The 14,069-nt window shown below is 54.3% G+C and overlaps 1 protein-coding gene across 1 annotated transcript in view; it reads right to left on the reverse strand.

Annotated features, from left to right (window-relative positions):
• The window catches only part of LOC121280181 (diacylglycerol kinase theta), a 197,539-nt gene that overhangs the window by 44,718 nt on the left and 138,752 nt on the right, over positions 1–14,069 (reverse strand). The window contains exon 17 of the mRNA XM_041191910.1: positions 7,421–7,569. Coding sequence (XP_041047844.1) covers positions 7,421–7,569 — 149 coding nt within the window. The remainder of the gene's footprint in view (positions 1–7,420; positions 7,570–14,069) is intronic.

Raw genomic sequence — 14,069 nt, forward strand, 5'->3', positions numbered from 1 at the left:
CCCACAGGAACCCCACCCACTCTCTGCACATCCCCCACACGAACCCCACCCACTCTCTCTGCACATCCCCCACACGAACCCCAACCACTCTGCAAATACCCCACACGAACCCCAGCCACACTCTGCACATCCCCCACACGAAACCCATCCACTCCCTCTGCACATCCCCCACACGAACCCCACCCACTCTCTCTGCACATCCCCCAAACGAACCCCACCCACTCTCTCTGCACATCCCCCACACGAACCCCACCCACTCTCTCTGCACATCCCCCAAACGAACCCCACCCACTCTCTCTGCACATCCCCCACAGGAACCTCACCCACTCTCTCTGCACATCCCCCACACGAAACCCATCCACTCCCTCTGCACATCCCCCACACGAAACCCATCCACTCTCTCTGCACATCCCCCACACGAACTCCGCCCACTCTCTCTGCACATCCCCCACAGTAACCCCACCCACTCTCTCTGCACATCCCCCACACAAACTCTGCCCACTCTTTCTAACATACCCACAGGAACCCCACCCACTCTCTGCGCATTCCCCACACGAACCCCGCCCACTCTCTGCACATCCCCCACAGAAACCCCGCCCACTCTCTGCACATTCCCCACACGAACCCCACCCACTCTCTCTGCACATCCCCCACACGAACCCCACCCACTCTCTCTGCACATCCCCCACACGAAACCCCACCCACTCTATGCACATCCCCCACACGAACCCCACCCACTCTCTCTGCACATCCCCCACACGAACCCCGCCCACTCTCAGCACATCCGACACACGAACCCCACCCACTCTCTGCACATCCCCCGCACGAAACCCCACCCACTCTCTGCACATCCCCCACAGGAACCCCACCCACTCTCTCTGCACATCCCACACAGGAACCCCACCCACTCTCTCTGCACATCCCCACACCAACCTCGCCCACTCTCTCTGCACATCACCCACAGGAACCCCACCCACTCTCTCTGCACATCCCACACAGGAACCCCGCCCACTCTGTACAACCCCCACACAAACTCCGCCCATTCTCTGCACATCCCCCACACGAAACCCCACCCACTCTCTCTGTACAACCCCCACAGTAACCCCACCCACTCTCTGCACATCCCCCACACGAACCCCACCCACTCTCTCTGCACATCCCCCACACGAACCCCACCCACTTTCTCTGCACATCCCCCACACGAACCCCGCCCACTCTCTGCACATCCCCCACAGGAACCCCACCCACTCTCTCTGCACATCCCCCACACGAACCCCACCCACTCTCTGCACATCCCCCACACCAACCTCGCCCACTCTCTCTGCACATCCCCTACACGAACTCCACCCACTCTCTGCACATCCCCTACACGAACTCCACCCACTCTCTCTTAACATCCCCCAAACGAGCCCCCACACTATCTCTGCACATCCCCACATGAACCCCACTCACACTTTGCCCATTCCCCACACGAACCCCACCCACACTCTGCCCATCCCCCACACGAACCCCACCCACTCTCTGCACACCCCCACACGAACTCCACCCACTCTCTGCACACCCCCACACGAACTCCACCCACTCTCTGCACATCCCCTACACGAACTCCACCCGCTCTCTCTGCACATCCCCCACACGAACCCCTCCCACTCTCTCTGCACATCCCCTACACGAACTCCACCCACTCTCTGTACAACCCCCACAGGAACCCCGCCCACTCTCTGCACATCCTCCACACGAACCCCACCAACTCTCTGCACATCCCCCACAGTAACCCCACCCACTCTCTGCACACCCCCACACGAACCCCGCCCACTCTCTGCACACCCCCACAGGAACCCCGCCCACTCTCTGCACACCCCCACACGAACCCCACCCACTCTCTGCACATCCCCCACAGTAACCCCACCCACTCTCTGCACTTCCCCCACACGAACCCCGCCCACTCTGCACATCCCCCACAGAAACCCCGCCCACTCTCTGCACATTCCCCACAAGAACCACACACCCTATCTCCGCACAACCCCCACACGAACCCTGCCCACACACTGCACATCCCCCACACGAACCCCACCCACTCTCTGCACATCCCCCACACGAACCCCACCCGCTCTCTCTGCACATCCCCCACACAAACCCCACCCACTCTCTGCACATCCCCCACAGTAACCCCACCCACTATCTCTGCTCATCCCCACAGGAACCCCACCCACTCTCTGCACATCCCCCACACGAACCCCACCCACTCTCTCTGCACATCCCCCACACGAACTCCGCCCACTCTCTCTGCACATCCCCCACAGTAACCCCACCCACTATCTCTGCTCATCCCCACAGGAACCCCACCCACTCTCTGCACATCCCCCACACGAACCCCACCCACTCTCTCTGCACATCCCCCACACGAACCCCACCCACTCTCTCTGCACATCCCCCACACGAACCCCAACCACTCTGCAAATACCCCACACGAACCCCAGCCACACTCTGCACATCCCCCACACGAAACCCATCCACTCCCTCTGCACATCCCCCACACGAACCCCACCCACTCTCTCTGCACATCCCCCAAACGAACCCCACCCACTCTCTCTGCACATCCCCCACACGAACCCCACCCACTCTCTCTGCACATCCCCCAAACGAACCCCACCCACTCTCTCTGCACATCCCCCACAGGAACCTCACCCACTCTCTCTGCACATCCCCCACACGAAACCCATCCACTCCCTCTGCACATCCCCCACACGAAACCCACCCACTCTCTCTGCACATCCCCCACAGGAACCTCACCCACTCTCTCTGCACATCCCCCACACGAAACCCATCCACTCCCTCTGCACATCCCCCACACGAAACCCATCCACTCTCTCTGCACATCCCCCACACGAACTCCGCCCACTCTCTCTGCACATCCCCCACAGTAACCCCACCCACTCTCTCTGCACATCCCCCACACAAACTCTGCCCACTCTTTCTAACATACCCACAGGAACCCCACCCACTCTCTGCACATTCCCCACACGAACCCCGCCCACTCTCTGCACATCCCCCACAGAAACCCCGCCCACTCTCTGCACATTCCCCACACGAACCCCACCCACTCTCTCTGCACATCCCCCACACGAACCCCACCCACTCTCTCTGCACATCCCCCACACGAAACCCCACCCACTCTATGCACATCCCCCACACGAACCCCGCCCACTCTCAGCACATCCCCCACACCAACCTCGCCCACTCTCTCTGCACATCCCCCACACGAACCCCGCCCACTCTCAGCACATCCGACACACGAACCCCACCCACTCTCTGCACATCCCCCGCACGAAACCCCACCCACTCTCTGCACATCCCCCACAGGAACCCCACCCACTCTCTCTGCACATCCCACACAGGAACCCCACCCACTCTCTCTGCACATCCCACACAGGAACCCCACTCACTCTCTCTGCACATCACCCACAGGAACCCCACCCACTCTCTCTGCACATCCCACACAGGAACCCCGCCCACTCTGTACAACCCCCACACAAACTCCGCCCATTCTCTGCACATCCCCCACACGAAACCCCACCCACTCTCTCTGTACAACCCCCACAGTAACCCCACCCACTCTCTGCACATCCCCCACACGAAACCCCGCCCACTCTCTCTGTACATCCCCCACACGAACCCCACCCACTCTCTGCACATCCCCCACACGAACCCCACCCACTCTCTCTGCACATCCCCCACACGAACCCCACCCACTCTCTCTGCACATCCCCCACAGGAACCCCGCCCACTTTCTCTGCACATCCCCCAAAGTAACCCCGCCCATTCTGCAATCCCCCCACAGTAACCCCGCCCATTCTGCAATCCCCCCACAGTAACCCCGCCAATTCAGCACATCCCCCACAGTAACCCCGCCCACTCTCTGCACATCCCCACAGAAACCCCGCCCACTCTCTGCACATCCCCCACACGAACCCCACCCACACTCTCTGCACATCCCCCACACGAACCCCACCCACACTCTCTGCACATCCCCCACACGAACCCCACCCACACTCTCTGCACATCACCCACAAGGACCCCGCCCACTCTTGGCAAATCCCGCACAGAAACCCCGACCACTCTCGGCACATCCCCCACAGTAACCCCGCCCACTCTCTGCACATCCCCCACAGTAACCCCACCCACTCTCTCTGCACATCCCCCACACGAACCCCACCCACTCTCTCTGTACATCCCCCACAGGAACCCCACCCACTCTCTCTGCACATCCCCCACTGGAACCCCGCCCACTCTCTGCACATCCCCCACACGAACCCCACCCACTCTCTGCACACCCCCACACGAACCCCACCCACTCTCTGCACACCCCCACACGAACCCCACCCACTCTCTGCACATCCCCCACACGAACCCCACCCACTCTCTGCACACCCCCACACGAACCCCACCCACTCTCTGCACACCCCCACACGAACCCCACCCACTCTCTGCACACCCCCACACGAACCCCACCCACTCTCTGCACATCCCCCAGACGAACCCCTCCCACTCTCTGCACACCCCCACACGAACCCCACCCACTCTCTCTGCACATCCCCCACACGAACCCCGCCCACTCTCTCTGCACATCCCCCACACGAACCCCACCCACTCTCTGCACATCCCCCACACGAACCCCGCCCACTCTCTCTGCACATCCCCCACACGAACCCCGCCCACTCTCTCTGCACATCCCCCACACGAACCCCACCCACTCTCTCTGCACATCCCCACACCAACCTCGCCCACTCTCTCTGCACATCCCCCACACGAACCCCACCCACACTCTGCCCATCCCCCACACGAACCCCACCCACTCTCTGCACACCCCCACACGAACTCCACCCACTCTCTGCACACCCCCACACGAACTCCACCCACTCTCTGCACACCACCCCACGAACCCCACCCACTCTCCCTGCACATCCCCCACAGGAACTCCACCCACTCTCTGCACATCCCCTACACGAACTCCACCCACTCTCTCTGCACATCCCCCACACGAACCCCTCCCACTCTCTGCACACCCCCACACGAACCCCTCCCACTCTCTCTGCACATCCCCCACAAGAACCCCACCCACTCTCTGCACATCCCCCACACGAACCCCACCCACTCTCTCTGCACATCCCCCACACCAACCTCGCCCACTTTCTGCACATCCCCCACACCAACCTCGCCCACTTTCTGCACATCCCCCACACGAACCCCACCCACTCTCTGCACATCCCCCACACGAACCCCACCCACTATCTCTGCTCATCCCCACAGGAACCCCACCCACTCTCTGCACATCCCCCACACGAACCCCACCCACTCTCTCTGCACATCCCCCACACGAACCCCACCCACTCTCTCTGCACATCCGCCACACGAACCCCACCCACTCTGCAAATCCCCCACACGAACCCCACCCACTCTGCACATCCCCCACACGAAACCCATCCACTCCCTCTGCACATCCCCCAAACGAACCCCACCCACTCTCTCTGCACATCCCCCACAGGAACCTCACCCACTCTCTCTGCACGTCCCCCACACGAAACCCATCCACTCCCTCTGCACATCCCCCACACGAACCCCACCCACTCCCTCTGCACATCCCCCACACGAAACCCACCCACTCTCTCTGCACATCCCCCACACGAACTCCGCCCACTCTTTCTAACATACCCACAGGAACCCCACCCACTCTGCACATCCCCCACAGAAACCCCGCCCACTCTCTGCACATCCCCCACAGTAACCCCGCCCACTCTCTCTGCACAACCCCCAAACGAGCCCCCCCACTATCTCTGCACATCCCCCACAGGAACCCCACTCACTCTCTGCCCATCCCCCACACGAACCCCACCCACACTCTGCACACCCCCCACACGAACCCCGCCCACACTCTGCACATCCCCCACACGAACCCCACCCACTCTCTCTGCACATCCCCCACAGGAACCCCACCCACTCTCTCTGCACATCCCCCACACGAACCCCACCCACTCTCTGCACATCCCCCACACGAACCCCACCCACTCTGCACATCCCCCACAGGAACCCCACCCACTCTCTCTGCACATCCCCCACACAAACCCCGCCCACTCTCTCTGCACATCCCCCACAGGAACCCCGCCCACTCTCTCTGCACATCCCCCACACGAACCCCACCCACTCTGCACATCCCCCACAGGAACCCCACCCACTCTCTCTGCACATCCCCCACACAAACCCCGCCCACTCTCTCTGCACATCCCCCACAGGAACCCCACCCACTCTCTCTGCACATCCCCCACACAAACCCCGCCCACTCTCTCTGCACATCCCCCACAGGAACCCCACCCACTCTCTCTGCACATCCCCCACACAAACCCCGCCCACTCTCTCTGCACATCCCCCACAGGAACCCCGCCCACTCTCTCTGCACATCCCCCACACAGGAACCCCGCCCACTCTCTCTGCACATCCCCCACACGAACTCCGCCCACTCTTTCTAACATACCCACAGGAACCCCACCCACTCTGCACATCCCCCACAGAAACCCCGCCCACTCTCTCTGCACATCCCCCACACGAACCCCACCCACTCTCTCTGCACATCCCCCACACAGGAACCCCGCCCACTCTCTCTGCACATCCCCCACACGAACTCCGCCCACTCTTTCTAACATACCCACAGGAACCCCACCCACTCTGCACATCCCCCACAGAAACCCCGCCCACTCTCCACATTCCCCACAGAAACCCCGCCCACTCTCTGCACATTCCCCACACGAACCCCACCCACTCTCTCTGCACATCCCCCACACGAAACCCCACCCACTCTATGAACATCCCCCACAGTAACACCGCCCACACTCTGCACATCCCCCACACGAACCCCACCCACTTTGCACATCCCCCACAGTAACCCTGCCCACTCTCTCTGCACATCCCCCAAACGAGCCCCCCCACTATCTCTGCACATCCCCCACAGGAACCCCACTCACTCTCTGCCCATCCCCCACACGAACCCCACCCACACTCTGCACACCCCCCACACGAACCCCGCCCACACTCTGCACATCCCCCACACTAACCCCACCCACTCTCTCTGCACATCCCCCACACGAACCCCACCCACTTTCTCTGCACATCCCCCACACGAACCCCACCCACTTTCTCTGCACATCCCCCACACGAACCCCACCCACTCTCTCTGCACATCCCCCACACAAACCCCGCCCACTCTCTCTGCACATCCCCCACAGGAACCCCGCCCACTCTCTCTGCACATCCCCCACACGAACCCCGCCCATTCTCTCTGCACATCCCCCACACAGGAACCCCGCCCACTCTCTGCACATCCCCCACACGAACCCCACACATTTTCTCTGCACATCCCTCACCTCACCTGTTCCTAAAGGTAACACAGCAACTGGAGGCTCTCGACAATTCAGTTTGTATCGAATCTCTTCCAGCACGCCCAGAACCCAACCAACTGTTCCATCTCCTCCGCAAACCAGTATTCGGAAAAATGGCACCTCCCGGAATGTGTGCAGTCTGGAGGTGAAGGTGGGGGGGTAAAGAAAGTTAAGAATGTAAGAAGAGCACTGTAAGTCCTCCAGCACTTTAGTTCACAAGCACATTACATAAGAACATAAGAATAAGAATATAAGAAATAGGAGCAGGTAGGCCACACAACCCTTCAAACCTGCACCATCATTCAATAAGATCATGACTGATCGACATCAATTCCTCTTCCCTGCTTGATCCCTAAATTCTATGATCTCTTCTGTGTCCAAAAACCTGTTTTTCTCACTTGAACGTACGTGAGTACTTGAAATGTACTCACCAACGAAGTTTGTAAACCACTCTGGATTAGATAAATCCTTACACCCACATAGAATTTATTGTAATCTTAGTACCATTTGATAATGTATTCCATAATAAAAATTAGAGCTCAAATAATCAATTAGATCTAGGGGATAAAATTAAAATTAAATAAGGCGGAGAGAAACACGAAAGAAGTCTCAAGTTGCTGAGAAGACAGACATGTGGCTGAGGCTGTTCATCTTGCACTCAACATGACAAAAGCAAGAATGCCAAATTTCAAATAATCACAACAATTTATACTATTGGAGAAGAAGGTGCTGACTGGTTGGCAAGTTAACTCTGGTTGGTTTAGGCATTGCCATGGAGAAAGCAATGAGGAACTATAAACTTGCCAAGCACTTGGCTAATTCCGAAGTACACTAACAGATTAAGCAAGCTTGATTCACCGTGCTACCACACAGTGCCTACGTGAATAGTGTTTTCAATTAACAGGATGCTGCCATCAGTCCAAAAAGACGTTCTGCCTACCATGCAACTGAAAAATGTTGTGTTTGAATTTCACTGCTGGCGCAATGCCAGGTATGTCAGCCGCGCATTCCAGCAAATGGCTGATCGAATCGAACACGTTCCTTGGATGTTTGTAATAGGCAGAATACATACTGTACTCACCCAGCATGCGCTTGCAAAACACTAAACAAAGCTTCGACTTTTAAATCTGAGTCTGTGATTGGGCAGCACTTGCTGAACAATCCTGAGTGCACTAATAGCAACACTAACAACCAATTTAAGGTAATCAGCCAAGCTCATAACATGGCTCATTTACACTTGCTAGAATTAGTTTGATTTAATTGTTTTAACTCCAAAAGAGTTACACTTGCTAGAAGCAACCCACATTCATACTCAGGGACCCATTCTCTGAAAACAAGGGAATATGTTCAAACTTTGTGCCATTTTTGAATTACCCAGGAACATGGGCAACTTACAGTTTTCCTGTTGTTTTCTCCATGGCATTAACTCAGCCAATCAGTCAACTTGCCAACCAATCAGCACAATCCACAAGGAGATCAAGAGTAATCTATCTAGGTTTACTGACAATACAAAGCTAGCTGGGAATGTAGGACTACACTGGAGCGCTAGCCTTGATTTTAGTGTTCAAGCCTTTGAGTAGAAACTTGAGCCCAGAACCTTGCAACTCAGAGGCAAGAGTGCAACCAGCTGAACCACACCTGTTACTACCTTTAGGACTGAGATGAAGAAAAATTTCTTCATAGAATCATAGAAAGTTTACAGCACAGAAAGAGGCGATGGCGTAGTGGGATTGTCGCTGGACTAGTAATCCAGAGACCCAGGGTGATGCTCTGGGGACCCGGGCTCAAATCCCACCAAAATCTGGAATTAAAAGTCTGATGATGACCACGAAACCATTGCCGATTGTTCTAAAAATCCATCTGGTTCACTAATGTCCTTTAGGGAAGGAAATCTGTCGTCCTTACCTGGTCTGGCCTGTATGTGACTCCAGACCTACAGCAATTGTGGTTGACTCTTAAATGCCCTCTGAAATGGCCTAGCAAGCCCCTCAGTTGCAACAAACCGTTACATGGTCACAAAAAATGAATGAAACCAGACGGACCACCCGGCATCGACCTAGACACCGGAAATGTCAATGGCAATCGCAGCCCTGTTGACCCTGCAAAGTCCTCCTTACTAACATCTGGGGCTAGTGCCAAAATTGGGAGTCTCACAGACTAGTCAAGCAACAGCCTGACATAGCCATCCTCATGCAATCATACCTTACAGACACCACCATCGCCATTAAGATAAAAGCAAAATACTGCGGATGCTGGAAATCTAGAACAAAAACAAAAATACCTGGAAAAACTCAGCAGGTCTGACAGCATCTGCAGAGAGGGATACATTTGATTTTTCGAGTCTGTATGACTCTTCATCAGAACTAAGGAAATATAGAAATGAGGTGAAATATAAGCTAGTAGAAGGGGGTGGGACAGGAGAGCTCAATAGGGGGCCAGTGATAGGTGGAAGCCAAGAAGAGACTGCCAAAGATGTCATAGACAAAAGGACAAAGGGGTGTTGACGGTGGTGATATTATCTAAGGAATGTGCTAATGGGAACATTAAGGGAAGCAAGCTAGTGGCAGATGGCCCTAGTATGGGTAGGGTGGGGGGAAGGGATCGAAATGGGCTAAAAGATGGAGATGAGACAATAGATCGAAATAATTTTTAAAATAGGAGGGAAAAGAAAAAATATAGTTGTAAAAAATTATAAATTCTTGGAAAAAGGGGGATCGGAAAGGGGGTGGGGATGGAGGAGAGAGTTCACGATCTGAAATTGATGAACTCAATATTAAGTCCGGAAGACTGTAAAGTGCCTAGAGCGCCTCCGTGTTCAAAGGATCATCCTCCGCCATTTCCACCAACTCCAGCATGATGCCACCACCCCACCTACACTAGGGCCATCTGCCACTAGCCCCCATTAGCACATTCCTTAGCTAATATCACCACCGTCAACGCCCCTTTGTCCTTTTGTCTACGACATCTTTGGCAGTCTCTTCTTGGCTTCCACATATCACTGGCCCCCTATCGAGCTCTCCTATCCCAACTGCTTCTACCAGCTTATATTTCATCTTATTTCTATATGTCTTAGTTCTGATGAAGAGTCATATGGACTCAAAATGTCAACTGTATCCCTCTCCGCCGATGCTGTTAGACCTGCTGAGTTTTTCCAGGTATTTTTGTTTTTGTACCACCATCACCATTCCTGGGTATGTCCTGTCCCAAGGGCAGGACAGGCCCAGCAGAGGTAGCAGCACAGCGATATACAGTCGAGAGGGAGTTGCCCTGGGAGTCCTCAACATTGACTCTGGATCCCATGAAGTTTCCTGACATCAGGTCAAACATGGGCAAGGAAACCTCCTGCTGATTACCATGTACCATCCTCCTTCAGCTGATGAATCAGGGCTCCTCCATGTTGAACACCACTTAGAGGAAGCACTCAGGGTGGCAAGGCTGTAGAATGTACTCAGTGTGGGGGACTTCAATGTCCATCACCAAGAGTGGCTCGGTAGCGCTGCTACTGACCGAGCTGGCTGAGTCCTAAACGACATAGCTGTTAGACTGGGTCTGCGGCAGGTGGTGAGGGAACCAACGAGAGGGAAAAACATACCTGACCTCATCCTCATCAACCTGCCTGCTGCAGATACATCTGTCCATGACAGTATCAGTAGGAGTGACCACCGCACAGTCATTGTGGAGACAAAGTCCCAGCTTCACATTGAGGATACCCTCCATCGTGTTGTGTGGCACTACCACCATGCTAAATGGGATAGATTTCAAACAGATCTAGCAACTCAAAACTGGGCATCCACGAGATACTGTGGACCATCAGCAGCAGCAGACTCGTACTCAAACACAATCTGTAACCTCGGCATATCCCCCACTCTACCATTATCATCAAGCCAGAGGATCAACCCTGGTTCAATGAAGAGTGCAGGAGGGCATGTCAGGAGCAGCACAAGGCATATCTTAAAAAATGAGGTGTCAACCTGGTGAAACTATAACACAGAACCATTTGCAGGCCAAACAGCATAAGCAGCAAATGGTAGACAGAGCTAAGCGATCCCACAACCAACGGATCAGATCTAAGCTCTGCAGTCCTGCCACATCCAGTCATGAATGGTGATGGACAATTAAACAACTCACTGGAGGAGGAGGCACCACAAATATCCCCATCCTCAATGATGGAAGAGCTCAGCACATCAGTGCAAAAGATAAGCTGAAGCATTTGCTACAATCTTCAGCCAGAAGTGCCGGGTGGATGATCCATCTCAGCCTCCTCCAAAGGTCCCGAGCATTACAGATGCCAGTCTTCAGCCAATTTGATTCACTCCACATGACGTCAAGAAATGGCTGAAGGCACTGGATACTGCAAAGGCTATGGGCCCTGACAACATTCCGAGTGCCGAGTACTTGTGCTTCAGAACTTGCTGCGCCCCTAGCCAAGATGTTCCAATACAGCTACAACACTGGTATCTACCCGGCTATGTGGAAAATTGCCCAGGTACATCCTGTACACAAAAAGCAGGACAAATACAACCCGGCCAATTACAGCCCCATCAGTCTGCTCTCCGTTATCAGTAAAGTAATGGAAGGGGTCATCAACAGTGCTATCAAGCGGCATTTGCTTAGTAATAACCTGCTCACTGACGCCCAGTTTGGGTTCCGCCAGGGCCACTCAGCTCCTGACCTCATTACAGCCTTGGTTCAAACATGGGTAAAAGAGCTGAACTCCCGAGGTGAGGTGAGAGTGACTGTTCTTGACATCAAGGCAGCATTTGACCGAGTGTGGTATCAAGGAGCCCTAGCAAAACTGGAGTCAATGGGAATTGAGGAAATCTCTTCACTGGTTGGAGTCATACCTAGCACAAAGGAAGATATTGGAGGTCAGTCACCTCAGCTCCAGGACATCACTGCAGGAGTCCCTCAGGGTAGTGTCCTCGGCCCAACCATCTTCAGCTGCTTCATCAATGACCTTCCTTCCATCATAAGGTCAGAACTGGGGATGTTCGCTGATGATTGTACAATGTTCAGCACCATTCACGACTCCTCAGATACTGAAGCAGTCCATGTCCAAATGCAGCAAGACCTGGACAATATCCAGGCTTGGCCTGAAAGGTGGCAAGTAACATTCACGCCACACAAGTGTCAGACAATGACCATCTCCAACAAGAGAGAATCTAGCCAACGCCTCTTGATGTTCAATGTCATTACCACCATTACCATGAATCTTCCACCATCAACATCCTGGGGTTACCATTGACCAGAAACTGAACTGGACTAGCCATATAAATACTGTGGCTACAAGAGCAGGTCAGAGTGCGATGAGTAACTCACCTTCTCACTTCCCAAAGCCTGTTCACCATGCACAAGTCAGGAGTGTGATGGAATAGTCCTCACTTGCCTAGATGAGTGCAGCTCCCACAACACTCAAGAAGCCTGACACCGTACAGGACAAAGCAGTCCTGCTTGATTGGCACCACATCCACAAACATTCACTCCTTCCACTACTGACACACAGTAGCAGCAGTGAGTACCATCTACAAGATGCACAGCAGGAATTCACCAAGGCTCCTTAGACAGCACCTTCCAAACCCATGACCACTATCATCTAGAAAAACAAGAGCATCAGATAGATGGGAACACCACCACCTGGAAGTTCCCCTCCTAGTCACTCACTACCTGACTTGGAAATATATTGCCGTTCCTTCACTGTCACTGGGTCAAAATCCTGGAACTCTGTTCCTAACAGCACTGTGGGTGTACCTACACCACATGAACTGCAGTGGTTCAAGAAGGTAGCTCACCACCAGCTTCTCAAGGGTAATTAAGGCTGGGCAATAAATGCTGGCCCAGCCAGCAAAGCCCACACTCCATGAATGAATTTAAAAAAAGGAAAAGTTGGCGTCATTTGACTTTTTAACTGGTCTCTTAATAAATGGCAGGTGCAGCTCCAGCACCCTAATGCCCCCGCCAAGTGAAATATCATGAGAGTGTGTGAAGACATCAGACACTCAGCCAACGTCATCGCACACTATTTTATGATTGAGATGGTCGGGCACATGCCTGCACACCAAGCGTAAAATTCTGCCCCAGGAATGCTGAGCTGCCACTTCTGTCCCTCTCTAAGCCATGTTTTTGTAATAACTATGATATCATACTGCCACGTTTCTATCTGTGCCCTCAGTTCATCTGCTTTGTTTGCTCTACTCCTTGCATTGAGGTACATAGCCTTGAGTGCTGCCAAACTCTCTTTTTTATTCTCTATCTTTTGTTTCTTCTGCCTTCCAGACTCACTCACTGATTTTCTGCCTTTCATTGCCGTTTCTGACTCTGCCCCATCTGAATCTACCCTCAGGTTCCCATCCCCTTGCCTGACTAATTTAAACCGTCCCCAACAGTCCTAGCAAGTATATTGGTCCCAGCCCCACTCAGTTGCAAACCAACCGGTTTGTACAGGTCCCAACCCTTCCCCAGAACCAGTCCTAATGTCCCAGGAGTCGGAATCCCTCCCTCCTACACCATTTCTCCAGCCACACGTTCATTAGTTCTAACCTCTTGTTTCTATGCTCACTAGCGTGTGGCACTTGTAGTAATCTGGAGATTACTATCTCAGAGCTCCTGTTTTGTAATGTCTTACCTGGCTCTCTAAGTCTG

This window comes from Carcharodon carcharias, chromosome 1 (assembly GCF_017639515.1).
Source record: "Carcharodon carcharias isolate sCarCar2 chromosome 1, sCarCar2.pri, whole genome shotgun sequence".
In the NCBI taxonomy this organism is placed as follows: domain Eukaryota; kingdom Metazoa; phylum Chordata; class Chondrichthyes; order Lamniformes; family Lamnidae; genus Carcharodon; species Carcharodon carcharias.